This window comes from Corythoichthys intestinalis, chromosome 18, assembly GCF_030265065.1.
Source record: "Corythoichthys intestinalis isolate RoL2023-P3 chromosome 18, ASM3026506v1, whole genome shotgun sequence".
In the NCBI taxonomy this organism is placed as follows: Eukaryota; Metazoa; Chordata; class Actinopteri; order Syngnathiformes; family Syngnathidae; genus Corythoichthys; species Corythoichthys intestinalis.
In genome coordinates this window covers 13,246,522-13,269,914 of record NC_080412.1, presented here as the reverse complement: position 1 = coordinate 13,269,914, position 23,393 = coordinate 13,246,522, and the positions used below count along the sequence as shown (strand labels likewise).

At 38.8% G+C, this 23,393-nt stretch overlaps 2 protein-coding genes and 1 long non-coding RNA gene across 4 annotated transcripts in view; 2 read left to right on the top strand and 1 right to left on the bottom strand.

Moving 5' to 3' along the window:
• The window catches only part of alox5ap (arachidonate 5-lipoxygenase-activating protein), a 13,174-nt gene extending 5,426 nt beyond the window's left edge, over window positions 1-7,748 (top strand). The window contains exons 5-6 of the mRNA XM_057821498.1: window positions 4,612-4,693; window positions 4,775-7,748. Coding sequence (XP_057677481.1) covers window positions 4,612-4,693; window positions 4,775-4,940 — 248 coding nt within the window. The 3' untranslated portion in view covers window positions 4,941-7,748. The remainder of the gene's footprint in view (window positions 1-4,611; window positions 4,694-4,774) is intronic.
• LOC130906648 (mesenteric estrogen-dependent adipogenesis protein-like) lies at window positions 6,626-23,393 on the bottom strand. The gene is made up of 4 exons (XM_057821177.1): window positions 23,146-23,393; window positions 11,473-11,698; window positions 11,248-11,400; window positions 6,626-9,362 (listed from the first exon to the last, which is right to left on the bottom strand). The coding sequence occupies exons 1-4, from the start codon at window positions 23,355-23,357 to the stop codon at window positions 9,348-9,350; spliced, it is 606 nt and encodes a 201-aa protein (XP_057677160.1). The 5' UTR covers window positions 23,358-23,393; the 3' UTR covers window positions 6,626-9,347.
• On the top strand, window positions 16,564-20,971 carry LOC130906650 (uncharacterized). Of its 2 annotated transcripts, XR_009061353.1 has the most exons (5): window positions 16,564-17,946; window positions 18,016-18,077; window positions 18,458-18,561; window positions 19,735-19,919; window positions 19,982-20,970. It is a non-coding gene; the product is annotated as an uncharacterized LOC130906650 (long non-coding RNA). The 2 variants fall into 2 exon arrangements; XR_009061352.1 differs by having other exon boundaries at window positions 19,735-20,971.

Sequence of the window (23,393 nt, the reverse complement as noted above, 5' to 3'; positions counted from 1 at the left end):
CAGAAAACGTTTGGCCTCTGTTATTGCCAACAAAGGGTACATAACAAAGTAGTGAGATGAACTTTTGGTATTGACCAAATACTTATTTTCCACCATGATTTGCAAATAAATTATTTAAAAATCAAACAATTTGATTTTCTGTTTTTTTTTCCCACACATTTTATCTCTCATGGTTGAGGTTTACCCATGTTGACAATTACAGGCCTCTCTAATATTTTCAAGTGGGAGAACAATTAGTGGTTGACTAAATACTTATTTGCCCCACTGTAGGTAGAGGTCTGAAATTTCAATCATAGATGCATATCCATTTATAGAGACATAATCTTAAAAAATCCGGAACTCACATTGTATGATATTTTTTAAAATAATGTATTTGTAATTTACTGGGGTTCATAAGTAGTCGCACCCTTGAGAAAATCAGTGCTAATATTTAGTGCAGAAGCCTTTGTTTGCAATTACAGAGGTCAGACACTTTCTGTTGTTCTTCACCAGGTTTTCACATAAGGAAACAGGGATTTTGGCCCATTCCTCCACACAAATCTTCTCTAGATCTGTCAGGTTTCAGTGCTGTCGTTGAGAAACACCAAATTTCAGCTTCATCCAAAGAATTTCTATTGGATTGAGGTCTGGAGACTGGCTAGGCCACTCCAGAACCTTGATATGCTTTTTTTGCAGCCACTTCTTGGTCAGCTTGGCTGTGTGCTTCGGATCATTGTCATGTTGGAGGATCCAGCCATGACTCATCTCCAAGTCTCTGATTGAGGGAAGGACATTGTGGCTCAAAATTTGACGATACATTTCACCATTTATCCTCTGCTTTATATAGTACAGTCGTCCTGTCCCCTTTGACGAAAAGCAGCCCCAAAGCATGAGGTTTCCACCCCCATACTTCACAGTGGGGATGGTGTTTTTGATTGTACTCATCTTTCTTTTTCCTCCACACACGAGTAAAGTGTGCACCAAAAAGTTCTACATTGGTCTCTTCTGACCACATGACTTTCTCCTATGACCCCTCTGCAGCATTCAGATGGTCCCTGGCAAACTTCTGACGGGCCTTCACATGTACTGGCTTCAACAGGGGAACCTTCTGATAAATGTATGATTTTAAACCATTGCACCATCGTGTTTTACTGACAGTATACTTTGAAACTGTGTGTTCAGCTCTCATCAGGTCATTGACCAGATTCTGCCGTGTAGTTCTTCACTATGAATGATACCCTACGAGAAGAGATTTTACATGGAGCCCCAGTCCGAGGTAGATTATCAGTCATGTTTAGCCTTTTCCATTTTCTAACAATTGCTGCAACTGCAACTTTATTCTCACCGAGCTGCTTTCCAATTTTCCCACAGCCTTTCCCAGCTTTGTAGAGTCCAACATTTTTTTTCTGGTGTCTTTCAAAAGTTCTCTGGTCTTGCCCATGGTAGCAATTGGATTATGACTGACTGTGGGGTGCACAGGTCACAACAATGAGCTCAAACGGGTGGTGGGTGGGTGGTTACTCATGGGATAAAGGTGGACTTTTTTTCAAGGTAGACTGACAACTCTTTGAGTGTCATTATTGTTGCTGATTCTCAGGGGTATAAATACTTATGAATCCCAGTAAATTACAAATAAATTATTTTTTAAATGATCAGAATTCTATTTTCTAGTGGGTGAACTCACAAAATCACAAGGGGTGCAAATACTTCTGCTCCTCATTGTATATTTTTTTTTAGATTTCAAAAATCAATTGAATAAGTGCTGTTTTTACACTTATATTTTTTTTTTAAAATTAGAAATACATTTAAAAAGAATATTCACTGGTTTTCTCCTTTGTATTTTTATTGTCAATAAATGTTTTTTTTTTTTTTTTTTTACTTTTTTAATTAAAAACAAAAAGTTAAAAATGATTTGGTGAATAAGTTATATTTTTAGATTAAAAAAAACATTTTTTTGAAGTAAAAATAGAAGACAATATTTGTTGTTATGAGACTTAAAGACCAAATGTGAAGTAATTTCATAAAATGCCAAATAGGGTCACAATTAAAGTAATTAAACATTGTCCAACAAATAAAGCATGAAAAAATAATTTATATGTTGTATATTTGACAAAATAATCGCGTTTCCGAAGTTCGAGCCTGAAAGGGGACGAACCCGGAGGTGATACGTCACACCGGGAACAGCGATGGGAGCTCCATACATACGGCCGCCATACAAAGCCCTCCAAACAATGATTCAAACAGCGATATAAGCGATAGATCGAGCGCAAGGGAGGAGATCCAAGTTTTTGAAGAGTTGGAGGAAGAGGAGGAGGTTGGAATTTTATGTTGGATCGTACATGTATTAGCCAGACGCTAATCAGGATGCAAACAATATGCCCAGACCATCTGACATGGAATGGAGACAAGACCCATCGAGATTACAAGATTGGTAAGATATAGGCTGTTATTATTGTTATGATTTGAAGCATGTCCGGTAAATAAACCACCTACTATTGCCTGGGATAAAAGAAAAGTTTTGACGAATCCCCCAATCGTGTTGTGGAGTGGGCGGTGGAGGCTAGCGACGTTGGCTTTTGTTTGCCTGGCATGTTTCGGCGAGCACCTCCGCCTTCGGACCCTCTAACGGGGGCGGGGGTGTTCGCCGAGGCATGTCAGGTAGATAAACCACCTACTATTGCCTTAGATAAAAGAAAAGTTTTGATGGATCCCCGATCGTGTTGTGGAGTCGGCAGTGGAGGCTAGCGACTTTGGCTTTTGTTTGCCTGACATGTTTCGGCGAGCACTTCCGCCTTCGGACCCTCCGACGGGGGCGGGGATGTTCGCCCAGGCATGTCAGGTGGATAAACCACCTACTATTGCCTGGGATAAAAGAAAAGTTTTGACGAATTTATAAGTGCGGGTAAAATAAACTCAATACAACTATGATCAGGGATTGCCACGAGTTAGCTTTCGTCTGGCGTCGCTGGCTCTGCTGTTCGTTCCGCAGCACGATCGGGGTTTTGCCTCGAGTTACCTTTCGGCTGGCGTCACTACCTTCTACTGTTCATTCCACAACAGTTGGCAACTCTGCTTTGACAAAGTCATCAGTCATCTATCCAAAAATCACACTTACTTTTTTGCAAATCCTTGATCATGAGCAGACCGGTTGAGGAAGCAGGCATCTTCGAAGTCCTTGTAGCAGAGAACACGACTCGATGATGGCGTGAAATTCATTCGCTTTGTGCGAACGAAAGATGTCCATTTACGTGCCCTGCTAACCTTTGGCCACTCCAGAGGTTGCGCTAGACATTTTCGTTGTCTGTCACTTTGACTGACAGGGTCATAAAAATCCGGTCATAATCTATTTTTACCGGTCACTTAAATTTTTAAAATGATAATGATGACATATTCAATAGTATTTAGTTTTCATTCATTTTTAATTAATATTGTACCGCTTGCTTGGCGGCGAAAAATTAGACACGGAAGTCGTGGTATTTTTCTCCCTCTTTTACTCTGCTTACTATCCACTCGCTCTCGCTATATGATTGGCCGAAGAGTCGAAATGCTCTCCCGTGATTGGCCGAAGAGTCGAAATGCTCTCCCGTGAAATGCCTGTTTAAAAATGTTCCCGTTGTTACTTCTTGCGTTCGCTTAAAAGTGCTAATTTAAAAAGGAAAATCGATGGATGATACTACACACACAGCGTATTATTAACAAATGCTAAAGTTGTATATTCATATAGCGAGAATAAGGAACGTCAATGACAAGCGCAGGCCCCCACGAGTGGATAGTGAGGGGAATAGGATAGTGCGCCTACGCCCCCAACGAAAAAGAGGCAACTATATAGACCCCAATCACCAACGTCACACAATGATCTTAATTGTGGTTGTCAGCCCCAAATCTTCTAAATATATATTAAATGCATCTTACCTGGCACACCGGGTGCACCAATAAGAACCTCGCCTTGATTTGTCAATCACGGTCCCGCCGCCAGACCCCGGTAACGCTACAATATTCTGACAGAATAGCCAACGACGTCATGCGTTAAGAGAGACAATAGCTAATTAATATGCTCACTCGCCACTCTGTGGTCTGAGGTGTGAATTGCAACCTGTCAAAATGACGGACGGACTTCAGTTTTTTCCGTCACCGTTTTAAAAAACCGTTCAACGACGGAAAATATTCAGTTAACGCGACCCCTGGGCCACTCATACAACTTTTATTTAGATTGAGAACAAGACATCGCCACACACCGCCGTGGCATCTTACCGAAAAGCAATGCAACAATACTGTGTGTATGGCGGACTTCCCTCGCATTTCTCGGTGTGACGTAATTTCCGAAGATTTCTGAAGATTGTCGAAGAAAAGCATTTTCGTTTTCAAGGGCGTTGCTATGGGTTAAACAAAGAATCTGGAAGGGTTGCATTAAAAAAAATAACGAAAATATGCTTATAATTGTCTAGCCATTGATATTATTCAAAAACATGGTTGGCCAACCTTACTTCACATTTGGTCTTTAAAAGAAAGAGGATTTAGACCATTTTTAGCTTAAAAAACAAAATATTTTTCGATGATTCATCGGCTAATAATGATTTGTGTTATTTATCGATGTGGTTTATTCCATTCTCATAATCATGCCCTGATTTCAAGTTCCAGCTGCGTTCGCCGGCCTGGTGTACCTGGTGGTACGTCACAAGTACTTTGTGGGCTACATGGGACAGAGTTGTCAAAGGTTTTTTTTTCTCTATTTTTCCATATTGTGTACTCCAAATTCTTACTTTCTCCATGTTAATGTTCTTCCGATTCCCCACAGCACACCTTGCTTCTTGTTCGGTAAACGCGTGCTCTTTTTCATGATGTTGATGTGCGTGGTGGGAATCGTCAACTTTCTGCTGTTGCGCTTCTGCGGGAGCGACTACAATAAAGAACTTCTGGAGACTCTCACCAAAGCTGCGACCGCTCTGCTGCTCATCCCTTAAAGCGCAAGACAAGACCTAATTTAAATGACATTCATATATAGAAAGTAAAAGACAGTTGTTTATGTATGCAAATTGTTTCTTAGTCCTCTAATAATAATGACACAGTGTATGGGTGAAGGGATTTTACTATGTCAGTTATACCCACACACATAGACTCGAGGTGTTAAGAATTTTTCAAGCCATTACAAGTGTGATTCTTTTATTTCATGTTTTGAAGAGTTGCTTGTATTTTGGAACCAAAAACTTAGTGACGATGTGAGTACTCAATCTAAACTAAACTAAAAGTAATGCATGTTGATTGTAAATATTCCTATCTGAACATTCCTTACAATACCAGATAAATAGCTGTGTTTAATAAGTCTTTGTTTTTTTTTTTAATTTAATTTTTTTATGTTGTACACGAGTCATCGACTTCACTCTCAGTTGACGGAAAAAGGTGCGCGGGACCACTCTTTATGGGGGCCAATTTTTCAAAAACGTGAAATTCTGATGTTTTCAAAACCAAATCCACTACAGACCTAAAACCAAAGCAGGCACCTCCTTTAGGCATATATGAGTCTCCATGAGCAGCGGCATAAAATAATTCAAAACAAAATAAAATCCAGATTATTTTTTTATTTAAGTAGAACAAAACTTAAAATGGCTATAAAATTCTCTTAATTTACGCTAGATGCAAAAAAAATCACCAAATGCAAAGATAATCACCAATGTTTTCAGGATCAATAGCAATATTTAACGTATCATATATGTTTTTGCTCAAAATAGTGACTTAGTTTTTTCATTTAATGCAATTATGGCGTTTTGAAGTTTTAAACAGCTAATAAATCACTCAATTTTCACATCAGAAACGTAACACTTGAGGAAAGCATGCAGAATCAATCTTAATTTTATTCAACGAAAACAAAATTTGCATTTTTCTATATACAATTACAACTTATTTCGGTTCAATTCGGGTGTCACTATTGCCTCAGCACGTCTTGCCGGCTATCTGGCCCTCGTCGTTTTTTGGATCAGATAGATTAGAAATGAAATCCCAGAATTTTTATAGATATGATCGTGAAACAGTCTAGATTCTTGGTTAAAAGCAAAAAAAAGAGGCAGTTATCATTCATTTTACGTAAATATTTCAAGCTAAAGTTAGTTATTTTTTCCGTTCATATAATTTTTTGTTTCAAAGTGCATGCATGGTGCGATTTTATATAATAATTACCTTGAATCCTCGACCAAATCACTCTTGAGACACTCCTACCTGCTTGTATACACTAAAACTTTCGTCCTGTTTCCACCAAAATCCGACGTTAGAACGCAGCATGTTTATTGCAGTAAAAGCTGCCACCACGCTATGCGTGACCTGGCCCCTGAAGCTGTGGCACAATGTCTGTAGGACCTGTTTCGTCAACTGCTAGTGAAGTCTGTGCACTCGTAAATCTGTTCTTAGCTTGCTTATAGAAGCTCCAACTGTTAGCATTTCATCAAAAACTATTAATGTGGACAGGCAATGTTGTGATTTGAAGTAGCTTGCAAATGTCACTGTATTTATCGGAATGCAAAAGTATCTAAACCTTTTGGAATTTCTCACAATCCTGCTTAAAATCTCCATCAAATGTGATCTGATCTTTGTCAAAATTACACAGATGAAAAAACAGTGTCTGCTTTAACTAAAACCACACAACCATTTATATGTTTTCATATTTTAATGGGGACAGTATGCAAACAATGACAGAAGGGGGAAAAATAAGTAAGTGAACCATCACATTTAATATTTTGTGGAGCCCCCCTTTGGCAGCAATAATTTCAACCAGACGGTTCCTGTAGCTGCAGATCAGTCTGGCACATCGATCAGGACTAACCATGGCCCATTCTTCTCTACAAAACTGCTGTAGTTCAGTCAGATTCCTGGGTTGCTTGGCATGAATCACTGTCTTTAGGTCATGCCACAGCATCTCAATGAGGTTCAAGTCTGGACTTTGACTTGGCCACTCCAGAACATATATTTTGCTCTTCTGTAACCATTCTGAAGTTGATTTACACCTATGTTTTGGATCATTGTAACATCTATCATCTTTTTAGCTTCAACTGTCTGACAGAAGGGCCCAGGTTTTCCTGCAAAACATCCTGATAAACTTTTGAATTCATTCTTCCATTAATGACTGCAAGTTGTCCAGGCCCTGAGGTAGCAAAACAGCCCCAAATCATGATGCTCCGCCCACCATGCTTTACGGTTGGGATGAGGTGTTGATGTTGGTGAGCTGTTCAATTTTTTCCTCCACACATGACGTTGTGTGTTACTCCCAAACAATTCAACTTTGGTTTCATCAGTCCACAAAATAAACTTTGTGGTGTACATGTATGTACGTCCGCACGAGAGCCCATTAAAACACTTGAATTCATCTAAAGCCCCCGTAAGGGTCAATCACTTACAGATAACCAGTTAAGAAGTCGAATCCTTAACAATTTGGATTTGCTGGTTTAACAATTTAACAAGGAAAACATCTGTTCCTGTATCAGGAGGCCACTTCCTGGAAATATTGCCTTTTATTTACATTCCTCTCTACTACCACATGAGAAAAATTCTATTTAGTTTTTTCAATATATTAAAAAAGATTCTTTCTGCTGGAATGCACGTGATAAAGTTGTTCTTATCTTTTAAGTGACAACAAAGCACCTTTTTTTCCTCATTTTATTTGAACATCTTATAAAAACAGTATAAAAATGCATCAGTGCAAAGCTTCACATTCATTTTACAGTACAATGATAATATAAAACTACTAGGGCCTGACTGTATATGCGATATATGGCAAAGTGAAATACCGATAACCAATTAATCGGTCGATTCATTTTAAGTACATCATGAATTAGAAAAATATTTTTGGGGATAGGGGTAACTAATTAGCTGCCACTGACTGCGATAGACGTCAAATCCATTTGAACTGGGACAGATGGCATTGAATGATCATGTTTTAGTGCCACTGACGGTGATGCATGTCCAATCTATTTTGACTTGAAGTCTATTGCCAAATGAACTACCATAATTTCTGGACTATAAAGCACACCTGATTATAAGCCGCACCGGCCAAATTTCACAATTTTTAAAATATAAATCCCTATATATGCCGTATCTGACTATAAGCCGCAGGTATCCATATCTTATATTAAAAGGTATTATATATTATAATATTTACATAGATGTTACACGGAAATATTTGATCAAAAATATATTAACCAGATAAACACGCATCAACATCACAAATTTGTTTTGTCTGAGTGCTTAAAAACTAACTTTAAAAAACAGGTCACTACATTTGCAAAGATCCACTTTACCTTGCCTTCTAAACAGTTAACAGCTAGCGCTAGCCCTTATATAGCAAATCTGTTGTAGCATACTTAGCATACTGTAGCAATAAAGTCCTCTGAGTGTCAGTTGAAAACGGCTAATCGACGCTAGTATCGCGTTCTCTTGTCGTAGCATATATAGGAAGCCCATCCATATAAAATTGTTCTTTTATAGCCGCATATAGTACCAAATGGAGCCATATTTATCTATGAAATTATGAGTTTTTGGGTAAGTCTGACGAGCTTCTGACAAGCTTCATGGTGCTCGTGGAGCAGTTGAGAGCTATGTCGTGGCAAAGTTTGGAAAGCCATTCTTTTAAAAACATGTTTAATTGGGATTTTTTTTTGTTGCAATTTCTAACAAGAAAATATGAAGCTCGTTTGTAAAATAATAATAAAAATTTTTTTTAAAAATTAAAAATCCATATATATGCCGCTTCCTTATAAAAGCCGCAGGGTAAAAACGGTGAGAAAAAAGTAACGGCTTATAGTCCGAAAAATATGGTTATCATTTCCCCCCACCTGGTCAAAATTAATTCGACATTCGTCGCCATTAATGGCAGCTAATGAGTTAATTAATTAAATCACATAAAAAGCAGTAAAACCGTAGGAAAGTTATTGACGTGTTTCCATATGTTGTTGTGTTTTGAGTGGTAATATGACAAATTTACTCTGTAGTCAATGTAAAAAAAAAAAAAAAAAAAGTTCATTTTTAGAGCAGTTAGCTACTGACTTAATGTTAAGAGTAAAAATTGGCAAGAATCGGGCAAATTTTCTGCCAATGTAAAAAAAAAAAAAAAAAAAAAAAGCTGACATTGATAGGCATGATCATTCACAGAAAAATGGATTGACGTCTATCGTCGTCACTGCAGGTAATGATGTTTAAAAAAAAAATAAAAGAGTAAAATATTTTTGGGACTGATTTAAAAAGGACTGATATCGACCGATTACTTGGTTGGGCCATAAATATAGGTTGACTGAATAAGCTTTCAAGTCATATTAGGTTTTCCTCGAGGCTTCCTGGGAGGCGGCGTCCAATCTCATTTCCCCATCGGAGTCAGTGAAGCGCCCATTTTAGATCAGCTGTAACTGTAGGAATCAGAGATGACACAACAATTATTGACTGTGTTGCACCGATGTCGACACTAGTATCTGTACCAATACGGCAATGACTTAAAGTATCGGGGAGTACGAAGATTTGACTCATCTATGCTGCGCAATATATGTAACACTCACTCTGTTAACTTACCGGTTGCCATTGAAATCGCTAGACGTCTAATTTATTTTGACTCATTCACTGGTATTCAAATGTTTTTCTTTATCTCTGCAAATTAGTGATTTAATAGCAGGTAAACAAATAAAATGAACATTGTTTTACAAATGCATATTCTAACTGAGGAAAAAGTTGGGACACCCTACCACCTAATAGCTAGTGTTACCCTCTTTGGCTGAAATAACTTATGTAAGAAGCTTTTTGTAGCCATCTATCCAGTCTTTGAAATCAGTCTGAAGAAAGTTTACCCCACTCCTCAACGCAAAATACTTTCAACTGTGATATGTTTGAGGGGTTTCTTGCATGTACAGCCCGTTTCAAGTCACCCCACAGTATCTCAATGGGATTAAGATCTGGGCTTTGACTCGGCCATTCCAGAACTCTCCATTTCTTCCTTTTCAGCCACTCCTTGGTGGATTTACTTGTATGTCTTGAGTCATTGTCATGTTGCAGGGTCCAGTTTCGCTTCAGCTTTAATTTTTTTCACAGATGATCTCACATGTTCCTCAAGCACCCTCTGATACATGATAGAATTCATGATGGAATATATGATAGTGAGCTGGCCAGGTCCTGCTGTAGCAAAGCATCCCCAAACCATGACACTTCCACTTCAAAGTTGGTATGAGGTTCTTTTCCTGGAATGCTGTATTGGGTTTACGCCAAACGTGTCCTCTGTTCTGGTGACCAAATAATTCCATTTTAAATTAATTTGTCCAAAGAACATTATTCCAGAAGTCCTGGTCTTTGTCTGCATTCACTCTGGCCAACTTCAGTCTGGCCTTCATGTTCTTCTTGGAGAGCAAAGGTTTCCACTTTGCACACCTCCCATGAAGGTTAAACTTTCGAAGTCTCTTTCTGATTGTAGAGGCATGCACTTTCCCATCAACAGTAGCAAGAGGTCCCGTGATGACATTTTAGGATTTTTGGAGACTTCTTTTAGCATCTTGCGATCTGCTCTCGGGGCGAACTTGCTTGGAAGGCCAGACCTGGGCATGTTGGCAGTGGTTTTGAATGTCCTCCACTTGTAGACTATTTTCTGGACAGTGGAATGGCTGATTTTTATATTCTTTTGAGATATTTTGAAATCCCTTACCGGACTCATAAGCGTCTACAATCTTCTTTCTGAAGGCCTCAGACAGCTCACCTGATGCCACCATGGTGTTTTCACTCACTTCAACAGTCTGAACTTTCTTCAGACCGATGTCAAAGACTGGTAGATGGCTACAAAAAGCATCTCACTAAAGTTATTTCAGCCAAAGGGGGTAACACTAGCTATTAGGTGGTAGGGTCTCCTAACATTTTTGTTGCTAAATTTAGTTTAATGAGTAAAACAATGTTATTTTTTTGTTGTTTACCTGCAATTAAATCACTTTATTTTCCAGAGATAAAGAAAACCAAGATCGGACATTGATATGTGAAGATTTCTTAATAAAGAACTGAATATTTAATGGGGTGTCCTAATTTTTTCACATGACTGTTTATTGCCATCAGTATGCAGTAACTTGGTATTAACAGAAAAAAAAAAATATATATATATATATATATACATATATATATATAATAATATGGTTCAGTATCAGGTGCCTAAAATGGTATCGGTGCAACATTATGGATGGATCATGCGCTTTTGTTGTTGACATGCATACGAATATTGACTCATTTCATCGCGTCTTAGCATTTAGGATAAGAAAAGCTAAAAACCTCGAACTTTCTCTTGCTGAATCCAAGCCAGTACGGGAAGTCAAAGAGTGCGTCCGAGTGGTACTTGAGCACGAATGAGGCGTTCACCCACTCTGGTCTGGATCCAGCCATGTTGCGGGCCGCCCACACGTCCAACGTCTTAGTCAGGTCCACCTGGTAGTGGCATACTCCAACGTCAGCTTTCCAGAAGAGTATAATCATCTGATACCAAGGCTTTTAACTCACCTCCATCACGTAGCTTTCGCCCGCCACCGTTGAGATGGCCTGATCCAGAGCAGCATCCATGTGCCACCGGACCACAGGGTTGGCACCGTGCACGCACACCACGTAGTGCCTTGCGACCTCTTCGGCGAATTGAGAAGTGCGTGCGGCCACCACCAGGAAAAGGTTTTTGGACACCAAGCTCCTCCGGAAGTCGCTGTACTGCCACAAGTTTCTCAATGTGACATTCCTGTTTAGTTAGACGGCGAGAGATGTCCAAAATTTCATTTGAACTGCTTGGACTAGCAGTGAATGACGATGATACACGACACGTCTATAGCCAAGCAATGGGAGAACTCTTTGGAAAAAATACTTTTTTTCAACACTTTTTTTTTTTTTTTTTTTTAAACTTACACACTTCTCACTAGAGGTGTGTGAAATTTCCGATTCTTAGATTATTCGCGATTCGGCCGTGGAAGATTCGAGAACGATTCACAAAAATCCAAATTCCGATTATTGAAGTATGTCAAGTAGAGCGGAAGTAAAACACACTCTGCGCGCCGGCGCAGTCATCGAGACGCAATGAGGAACGAAGCGAGAGTAGCTAAACGTCGTGCTTGTCATTACCCGGCCCCTCGGGTAATGACAATGCTCAACTCATGGCTCTGGCTCAACTCATGCCGCGAGATTGAAAAAAAAAAACAATATACCGGACTGCTGCCGACAGCTGCTACAAACTACGTCCACGTAATGGTACGGTAGATATATTTATATAGGACTAGATGCAAAATAACAGACTCGGTGGCGTTAGCAGCACATGTTCAAAAAATAGATGCGAGCGTTAGTAAACGGCCGCCATCTTAAAGCAGTAGACTTCCCTGCAAGGCTGTTGTAGCGAATCTTCCAAGCGAACCTAATTAACTTTTTATCTAAAATACTCCTAAATCGGCAAAATATAGACTTGAATCTATCTTTAAAATAGTTTTAAAACTTTCACATATCGAAAGTAGACAGAAAGGAAATTATGGAATAACGGGAGCAATTTTAACAACTTTAACGGTTGATTCACAACATTAAATTAATTGAATGTAGTTTAAAGTGCTTGTGACACGAAAAAGCATGTTTATTTCATAATACACGCGGTATTTTATGCTCCTGAATGATATGGACCGCTTGGATGTGTGTGAAAGCGATCGCTATATTTATTTAGTTTTTTGAATCCCGCGCCAGGAAAATGAGTGACTTCCGGCTTCGGTCTCGCATTGAGGAGGAGGGCGCTGTGACGTGTACGGTAGAAGACGTCCTCTTCACGCTACAGTGTACTGTTGTGTATGAGGACGAAGGATTCAGCTGATTTTGCGGATTAATACTTTTATTTTTTGCATCACGCCAGCCAAACGGCTGCAGAAAAATCATTCTGTATGCGGGAGAGGCATATGCGCCTTTTTGGAGTTTCAAAAGGTTCCCATTCACCGTGGATATTTACTGTGGGACCATTGGACTTACAAGGAAGTGAGTAAACATCTTGTTTTGTATTATGTCAAATACGAATACAGTGATTACAAAGTAAACACTATAAAATTCCTTTAAATAAAGGACTACTTACGTTTGATCATTGATAGGCATGTAAAAAGCTATCCTCACGCTCATTAGCAGTTAGCTGTTAGCACGTTAGCTACACAACAATTCCAGCCACCCTCCTCCAGGGAACGAACTGTAAATTGCTCTCCGCCGGGCGGTTTGCCGATCCGCAAAGAAACTCGACAACCGGGTCGTCATGTCAAATAATCCAGGCTAGTTATGTGTGATTTTCCACTTCGAAGACTTTGAAACATCCCTCGGTTCGGGTTAGCATGTCGGCTAGCTGTCACTCCTTCTGGTCTGTTTACATTCTCCGAAGCCGGGGAAGGGAAATGACATATGTCCGATTTAGGTGTCATAAAATATCGTTCGGCAGGTGTGACAGTAAAGGTAAAGTCGACTGTTTTGACCATTATGGAGTAATTTTGCCATGTCGTCTTGAATAAATGGATTTTTATTATTTTATATTCCATTTAGCACAAGTTATTTGTCATGACCATGCCATTTATTTAGCAATTGGGGAAAGTACTTGGGTAAAAAGAATATCCTGTAAAAATATTGAAGTAAAGAGACAGAAACAATGACATTTTGCCGCTCTCTTCGTCGCGTTTTCCTCATTGTGAATAGTTCCCCCTCGACGGGCTGACTGGTCCTTCTCAAGCCATTTATATAGCTATTGGGGAAAAATACTTGGATAAAAAGAATATCCTGTAAAAATATTGAAGTAAAGAGACACAAACAATGACATTTTGCCGCTCTCTTCGTCGCGTTTTCCTCATTGTGAATAGTTCCCCCTCGACGGGCTGACCGGTCCTTCTCAAGCCATTTATATAGCTATTGGGGAAAATACTTGGATAAAAAGAATATCCTGTAAAAATATTGGGAGTAGAGAGACTGAAACAATGACATTTTGCAGCTCTCTTCGTCTCGTTTTCCTCGTTCTGAACAATTCCCCCTCAATGGGCTGAATAGTAAAACCGATGAGCCTAGTCTACCTATGGGGGGCCGTTAGGGACATAATTCAGGATTACCTTTCACACACACTAATCAAACGTTCTCACACACTCTATTGAAACATTTTCTGCGCACGTATAGATGTGAGATTCTCGCACGCATACATGTGATATTCACGCACACATACATACGAGACGCGTGCACGAATACATGTGAAATATTTTTTGCGTGCGCATATATATGAATTCCTTGCACGCTTACATGTGAGACCCGCGCGCGCATATATATGAATTCCTTGCACGCTTACATGTGAGACCCGCGCGCGCATATATATGAATTCCTTGCACGCTTACATGTGAGACCTGCACGCGCGCATATATATGAAAACCTTTCACGCTTACATGTGAGACCAGCGCGCGCGCATATATATGAAATCCTTTCACGCTTACATGTGAGACCAGCGCGCACGCATATATATGAAAACCTTGCACGCTTACATGTGAGACCTGCGCGCGCGCATATATATGAAAACCTTTCACGCTTACATGTGAGACCAGCGCGCACACATATATATGAAAACCTTGCACGCTTACATGTGACCTGCGCGCGCGCATATATATGAAATCCTTTCACGCTTACATGTGAGACCAGCGCGCGCGCATATATATGAAAACCTTGCACGCTTACATGTGAGACCAGCGCGCACGCATATATATGAAAACCTTGCACGCTTACATGTGAGACCAGCGCGCGCGCATATATATGAAAACCTTGCACGCTTACATGTGAGACCAGCGCGCGCGCATATATATGAAAACCTTGCACGCTTACATGTGAGACCTGCGCGCGCGCATATATATGAAAACCTTTCACGCTTACATGTGAGACCAGCGCGCGCGCATATATATGAAATCCTTTCACGCTTACATGTGAGACCAGCGCGCGCGCATGAATGTGAAATCTTTGCGCTTATACATGTGAGACACTTACGCGCATACATGTGGAATACTTTTTGCGCACGCACACATGTGAAACAATATTTTGGGTGCCATGTTTGTACTACATGTCGAATCCATTTTGACTGGGAGTGGATGGAAAGGAAGATCGGATGTCTAACACTGTCATTACCAGCCGTGAAGTTAAAGCTGGCAGTATTTTTATGCTCCTAAATGTTTCCCATTCAGAAACAGCTCTAACTGTCAACACGTTGCAAAAATGAAACCTGGGTGGCTCAGGGTGCGTCATTGAGATTCGGCGTCTCTTGTTGTACGGCTGGCGCTGCATTAACTTACCATCACTTCCAGCGAATGTCGACGGAACGTGGGTCCAGAGCATGGCTGCAATCAGCACGAAGTACCGCAAAATATTTGCATAAATATATAGAAATAATGTATATATATACACATACATATATACACACATACACTATACAGGGTGATGACAAAAGAATGGGCCAAAACCATTGCGGTAAATTGGGGGGGCAATAACTACATTGACACAAGTATTGTATATTTTTGTTTTTATTTCATGCTTTACAAGTGCTCAATGTGACCACCAGCAGCATCACAGACAATCAAGCCGATATGACTTAATTCGTTAAGATTACTTACTTGTTAAAGTAAAAAAAAAAAAAAAAAACTTTATTTAATTAAAAATTTAACAATTTCAGTCTATTTCAATAATTTTGAAATGAATAAATGCGTGATGATTTTGGCACATTGATTTTTAATCACCCTGCACATACATCATATATATGTAAACATATTATATACATACATTCAGTATATAAAATTATGTACACATAATATGCGGTCAATAAACTATACTGCGACATTTTATTCATAAACTGTAATACTGTCTTGCATCTGTGAATAAACACACAATTTGCACTTCAGCCTCCAAGGCATATTTATTTGGCAATTGGAAACGAGGTGGGGGGGGGGGGGGGGCAACGCTTTTATTTTTTTAAATATTTCAAAATACAGTTTCAATGGACTTCTTCAAATTTGAAATTTTACCTTTTTCATCAATCATATGCAAACTGATATTGACTATCAAACCATACTCGGTGTAGTAGCTAAAGTTAAAGATACCTTTTTATATACATACTCATTAACTTAAGTACTGGGAATGGGGCAAATTAGTAGCTCACATGTCGTTTACTGAATTCTCATCTCAGATGCGAAACAAACATTATTTCTTTTACACATTTTAAACAACAAACCAACCAAAACAATACTGCGCTCAAACCAATGTGGTATAAATAAATATAATAAAAATTCTTTGTTGTTGTGTGGGACATTTCCAACACCGTATATCCAGGTCTGCTCGCGTTGTCGTAGATGAACTGGTTCCACGATGTTAGGCTAGCTGCAAAGGCTGCCCCACGATACATCGGCGTGCCCGGGCATCTGTCTCGGAGTGCCCGCGCGGCGTGCGAGAACTATACCACCGAGCCACCAATACTTGCAATGGAAGACGGGCGGCACGCTGAAATGAATAATCAAAGGGAACACAAAGAAACAGACGAGCATTGGCTCCCACATCGTATTCATACCGTCATTGAGTGACAATTCATCCCGCGCTTCCTTGGTCGAAATCGACAAGAAACCTGGATTCGTCCACAATGGCGTCCAGAGGCCTCCATTTCAATGGGCCAAACACCGGAGGAACAGTCGACGCCCACGTCAATTGCGTCAGAAGCTACAATGTAGCTTATTGGTCAAACTAACGTCACCCCCTCACGATTTTACAAAATAAAAGCAGGCACATTATGTTAAATAGGAAAAGGGTGATTTTACACACCAAAAAAAGGTCCACGACACATATTTAGATGATATATATGTATTTATTCTATTAAGAATGTTGCCAAGCTTGAATGATGCTTTATACAAGTAAAAATATATCGCTTCCGCCGTAAATACTTTTATTTTGAAAAGGACCAGTACAGCTTCCTACTATAAAATGCCTCGTATGCTATCTACTGAAATGCCGTGCACTGTCATTTGTGAGATGCTCTTCTACACACAAGTGAGATTCTGTGCAGTCTCATTACTGAGAGCCTCTTATACACACAAGTGAATAACCTCTCACACATAAGACTGAAAAATATCTCACATTCCTTGGTCAAACGTTCGTATAAATGCATGTGAAAACATCTGTACAGATACGTATGACTTAAAAAGCTATCAGACATAAGTCTCGGTAATTATAAGTATGGGGGTAATTATAAGTATCCACATTGATGCATGCCATTGAATTATAATAAATTGAATGGTTGAATAATCAAGAAAGCAAGATATTTTCATTAGCACATATATTTTAAGCTTGATAAAGATAGATCTAAATAAAGTTTAAGATTTTTTTAGCATTATTGAATAAATTATATTGTGTGTTTTAAACGTGGCATTAAAAAACAACAACAATAATATTACATTTTATTTTTAGGTGTCTTTCAGGACACTCAAGATTGCCGTACAAGGTAAAAGGTAAAAAATAAGTTAAAATACACACATACAGATAAAACCCACAACAATGTTAAATTAAAAAGAATAATGGAATTATGAGGAAGAAAGCCTGTCTGAATAAATATGTTTCAAGATGTTACTTGGCTGAGATTGTAAGGAAGTCCAAAGTATTGTGCGGCCTCATCAACATCAAATTATAATCGATATAAGGGTCAGCAGGGATGAAATCGAACTACATATTCACACACATTCAGTACTAGCCTACATTCTATAATGAAGTGGAACACTGATAAAGGTATAGTTTATGGTTTTTATTTAAAACTGTATTTTTGATGACTGCTGTTAGTTAAAACGTCCACTAGATGGCATTATATGATCTTGCATTGCACTAAAACCAGGTATATGAGCGTTGCATTTTGGGAAATGAAGATGCTATGAACGCTAATGGAGAAAACGCTAACGCTAGCGCGACCTCTTTCAAACCAAAGAAAAACTGGTAATGGTTTCGAAAAAACATATTTCAATTTCATGTACGCGAAACCATAAAAGGTTGATTTTGTTGCAGACGAGTTCCAGACTGCTCTAATCAGCGAATTACATCTGAGTTCTGTGTGATACAAGTGTCTGGTGAGTTGCTATGCTTTATGCTACTATGCAAGAGGATATGTCATAGACACGTTTTCCTCTAGAGTTGAGTTACAAGATATTGTGTCTTTTCTTTGTCTAAAAAACAATTGGAGGAAATTGGAAATATAGTAAGATGTTATTTTTTCAAATACAAATAAGTTAATGTTGTATGTTGATGCATTTTTGGAAAGTATTATCGATAGGTGGGCTAGTATCAGTCACTGTACAATTCATGAACAAATAGTTAAATGTGGGAAACGACCAATTTTGACCAGTATTGTAGGTTATACTTGCCATGCTGTACATTCTATGGTTGGTTGAAAATTAAGTTCTTGATATGCAGATTGTTTGTTTTTAATTGCTGGATCTACATCTGACAGACAGAATTGATGTCAAGGAGGATTCGGCCTGATTCAATGAGGGATTGAGGACCAATTTTTTTCAACTTCAGCCAACTGTTGGAGCATCACCCAAAGCAGATAAGGTCACCTTCACTACAAAATTCTTCACACAATATACAGTCACACTATCCCGATAGTACACACATACACTGAATAGTACAACAGACATTGAGGCACAGCAGCAAAAGACTTTGAAGGGACTGTTCAAATTCAATATTTTTTATTTAGATAGTTTGTGTATATTTTGGGGATTATATGATTTTGTGAGTTCTGTAGTACTTTGAATAAATGTTGTTGTTGTATTTTCTTACTAGCTGCCCTTGCTCCTTGAGTTGAACCTGTGTATATTACTATTCCATACTTAGTAACATCAAAACAAAATTCTTGTTCACATAAGCAAAAGAAATTACTAGTGGGATGAGCAAATTATTGCTTGGATAAAATATTCTATCACATGCATTAATAACGATAGCAATTTATCTGAAAACTACCAGACTTGCTTTTTTTTTTTTTATTACATTGTAACAAAGCTATCTGTGACAAGTCTCTGTCTTTGGTTTTAAAAAATTAAACGTTAAAAATATCCTTTCCAACCCTTAAAAAAAAAAAAAAAAAAAAAATCATGTTATGTCTTTACAAGTTTTTGTTTTTTTCACCAACATATCAATACCTCTGGGGTTCTAAGTGGCCTTACCTTTTTGAAAATGTTTCTGAATATTCATAGGAAATGTATTATCTTTTAAAAAGTGTGCAGCAATGTATAACACCAAATCTTTCCAATCATTTTTTTCCTGGATAAAACTGTTAAATGAATCTAGAAATAATAGTGTGTATTTCTCTATCATTTTTTATACCGAAATGTAATTTTTGGAAAATTCTATTATTTTTAGCATTACTTTCGGAAAAAAAAAAAAGACTTGTGTAGTTGTGTGAGGTTCTCAGTTATGAGTGTACACGGTATTTTAGTAGACAGTGTAAAAGGGCTGCATATTACGATTCATTATTGGGCCTTTTCCAAATAATACGTTAGTGCGACAGAAGGGATATATACAGTGGGGAGAACAAGTATTTGATACACTGCCAATGGGTTTTCCCATTGGCAGTGTATTTACTTGTATGAAGGATCAGTCAAGTTTGGCAATATTCTTAAAAGTATAAATACATATATAATATAAATATGGGTCATGGACCTGTTTATTTTTGTATAATCACCTTTTTTCCTCTTTAACCTAATTTGCCTGCTTTTATTTTCTAAGGTCGTGGAGGAAAAGACGTTAGTTTGACCAATAAGCTACATTGTAGCTTATGACACAATTGAAGTGGGCGTCAACTGTTCCTCCGGCTTTTGGCACATTTAAATGGAGGCCAGTATCCGGACGAGTCCAGGTTACCTGCTGATATCGACAAAGAGAAGCACAGGATAAATTGCCACTCAGTGACGGTATGAATGTGGGTGCCAATGGTCGTCTGTCTCTTTGTGTACCCTGTGATTAATCATTTCAGCGTGCTGCCCGTCTTCCATTGCAAGTATTGGTGGCTCGGTGGTAGAGTTTTCGCACGCTGCGCGGGAACCCCGAGACTGATGCCCGGGCACGCCGATGCATCTTGGGGTAGCCTTTGCAGCTAGCCTCGCATCGGGGCAACAGTTCCGCTACGACAACGCGAGCAGACCAGGATATACGGTGTTGGAAATGTCCCACACTACAACAAATCATTATTTTATCCACACTGGTTTGAGTGCAATATTGTTGTGGTTGGTTCGTTGTTTAAAATGTGTAAAAGAAATAATGTTTGTTTTGCATGTGGGATGAGAATTCAGTAAAACGGCATGTGAGGGACTAACTTGTCCCCCCCCTCCACAGTACTTAAGTTACTGAATATGTATATAAAAATGGATCTTAAGCTACTATACCGAGTGTGGTTTGATTGTCAATATCAGTTTGCATATGACTGATGAAAAAGGTAAAATTTCAGATTTGAAGAAGTCCATTGGAACTGTTTTGAAATAAAAAAAAACCATCCCACCTTGTTTCCAATTGCCAAATATATATGCCTTGTAGACTGAAGTGCAAATTGTGTTTATTCACAGATGCAAGACAGTGTTAAAGTATAAGAATAAAATGTCGCAGTAAGGTTTATTGACCACATATTATATGTACATAATATAATTATATATAAGGAATGTTTGTATATATAATTTATGTTTGTACATATGATGTATGTGTGTATGTGCAGGGTGATTCAAAAACAATGTGCCAAAATCACACATTTATTCCTTTCAAAATCATTGACATAGACTGAAATGATTAATTAAATTGTTAATTTGATAAGAAAGTCTCTTTATCAAGTAAGTTAACAAATTTAGTCATATCAGCTTGATTGTCCGTGATGCTGCTGGTGGTCACATTGAGCACTTGTAAAGCATGAAATAAAAACAAAAATATACAATACTTGTGTCAATGTAGTTATTGCCCCCCCAATTTACCGCAATGGTTTTGGCCCATTCTTTTTTTCATCACCCTGTATAGTGTATGTGTGTATATATGTATGTGTATATATGTACATTATTTCTATATATTTATGCAAATATTTTGCGGTACTTCGTGCTGATTGCAGCTATGCTGTGGACCCGCGTTCCGTCGACATTCGCTGGAAGTGATGGTAAGTTAATGCAGCGCCAGCCGTACAACAACAGACGCCGAATCTCAATGACGCACCCTGAGCCACCCAGGTTTCATTTTTGCAACGTGTTGACAGTTAGAGCTGTTCCTGAATGGGAAACATTTAGGAGCATAAAAATACTGCCAGCTTTAACTTCACGGCTGGTAATGACAGTGTTAGACATCCGATCTTCCTTTCCATCCACTCCCAGTCAAAATGGATTCGACATGTAGTACAAACATGGCACCCAAAATATTGTTTCACATGTGTGCGTGCGCAAAAAGTATTCCACATGTATGCGCGTAAGTGTCTCACATGTATAAGCGCAAAGATTTCACATTCATGCGCGTGAGTGTCTCACATGTAAGCGTGAAAGGATTTCATATATATGCGCGCGCGCTGGTCTCACATGTAAGCGTGAAAGGATTTCATATATATGCGCGCGCGCTGGTCTCACATGTAAGCGTGAAAGGATTTCATATATATGCGCGCGCGCTGGTCTCACATGTAAGCGTGAAAGGATTTCATATATATGCGCGCGCGCTGGTCTCACATGTAAGCGTGAAAGGATTTCATATATATGCGCGCGCGCTGGTCTCACATGTAAGCGTGAAAGGATTTCATATATATGCGCGCGCGCTGGTCTCACATGTAAGCGTGAAAGGATTTCATATATATGCGCGCGCGCTGGTCTCACATGTAAGCGTGAAAGGATTTCATATACATGCGCGCGCGCTGGTCTCACATGTAAGCGTGAAAGGATTTCATATACATGCGCGCGCAGGTCTCACATGTAAGTGTGAAAGGATTTCATATATATGCGCGCGCGGGTCTCACATGTAAGCGTGCAAGGATTTCATATATATGCGTGCGCAAAAAATATTTCACATGTATTCGTGCACGCGTCTCGTATGTATGTGTGCGTGAATATCACATGTATGCGTGCGAGAATCTCACATCTATACGTGCGCAGAAAATGTTTCAATAGAGTGTGTGAGAACGTTTGATAAGTGTGTGTGAAAGGTAATCCTGAATTATGTCCCTAACGGCCCCCCATATCTACCGCTGACGTCATCCACCTGTTGGGGACGCTAAAGCCCTATAATTGTAGGCGTGGCTAACCGGCAGATTAACAGACTAATTTCTCGTCTGCGCTTTGCTAAATTGTTGTATATGGTCGAATCGTCTCAAAATATGATTCTAATTCACATAATAATGCCATTTAAGACTTTTTTTCTGGTGTCATATGCTCTTTAAAGCTACTGATACAGAATGGGGATTTGAGTATATTATTTATTGTTTTTAACTGTTAACTTGATACTGAAATAGTCGTTTATTTAAGCCTGCGAGGCTTTTTTTTTTTTTTTTTTTTTAAACAGTTTTTGTAACAAATGTACAAATTATTAAAAGCAGCTAATAGTGGGGGGGGGGGGGGGTCATCAATAATCGATTTATAATCGAATCGTAGCCTCTGAATCGTAATTGTAATCGAATCGTTAGGTGCCCAAAGATTCCCACCTCTCCTTCTCACTTTATTGAAAATAAATGAATTGTGAGAATTCAATATTCATACTGTCTGTGTAAAATTAAATTCTTAAATTCTTATACTTTGCATTTAAATATTTATTAGATGACAGAAACAACTACGTACTTCTTTTTCAGTGTTTATCTAATTCTTGCAATTTCAGAATTGTATTCTAACAATGAAGTCGTTAAAAGACAACTTGAAATCTGAATTACAACTTTTACTGTTACTTATTTATCGAATATAATTATATGAATTTATATATTATTATTATTTAATATTTTAACGTAGAGCGTATGCACGTGAACCTTTTTTTAATGCTTTGGGGATGAATAAATAAACTTGACTTGAAATGAGTAATGTTTAAAAAATAATAATAATAATCACATTGTTGCTCTACAGCTTTAATTCGTATTTTGCATGCAAACATGCACCTTTACGGATTGAATTTTAAAACCAAATGAGCTTCCAAGCAACTAACCTGCCTAGCGAGCCGTGGAAGACAACGCTGCCCGCGGATGTCTCACAGGGGTCGGCTAGCAGAAGGTTCGTGTCGGGGTCCCCGCGAACGATGCAGCGAAGGGGTTCACTCTCAGTTTTAGTCACCGAAAAGCCCCTCGGGGGTGTCCGAAGAAAGTCGTTCAGTTCCGTCACGGTCACCCTTGCCGTTCGTCTTTCTTCCTCTTGTCCCATCTTGTAAATTTTGCAACACTGACTGCTTACCGCCAC

Excerpts from the sequence above, each read along its gene's own strand:
- LOC130906648 (XM_057821177.1), bottom strand. The coding sequence starts at position 23,357 with ATGGGACAAGAGGAAGAAAGACGAACGGCAAGGGTGACCGTGACGGAA. Across the intron at positions 11,699-23,145 it reads TTCCACGGCTCGCTAGGCAG|GAATGTCACATTGAGAAACT; the intron begins GTTAGTTGCTTG and ends CTAACTAAACAG. Across the intron at positions 11,401-11,472 it reads GCGAAAGCTACGTGATGGAG|GTGGACCTGACTAAGACGTT; the intron begins GTGAGTTAAAAG and ends TGCCACTACCAG.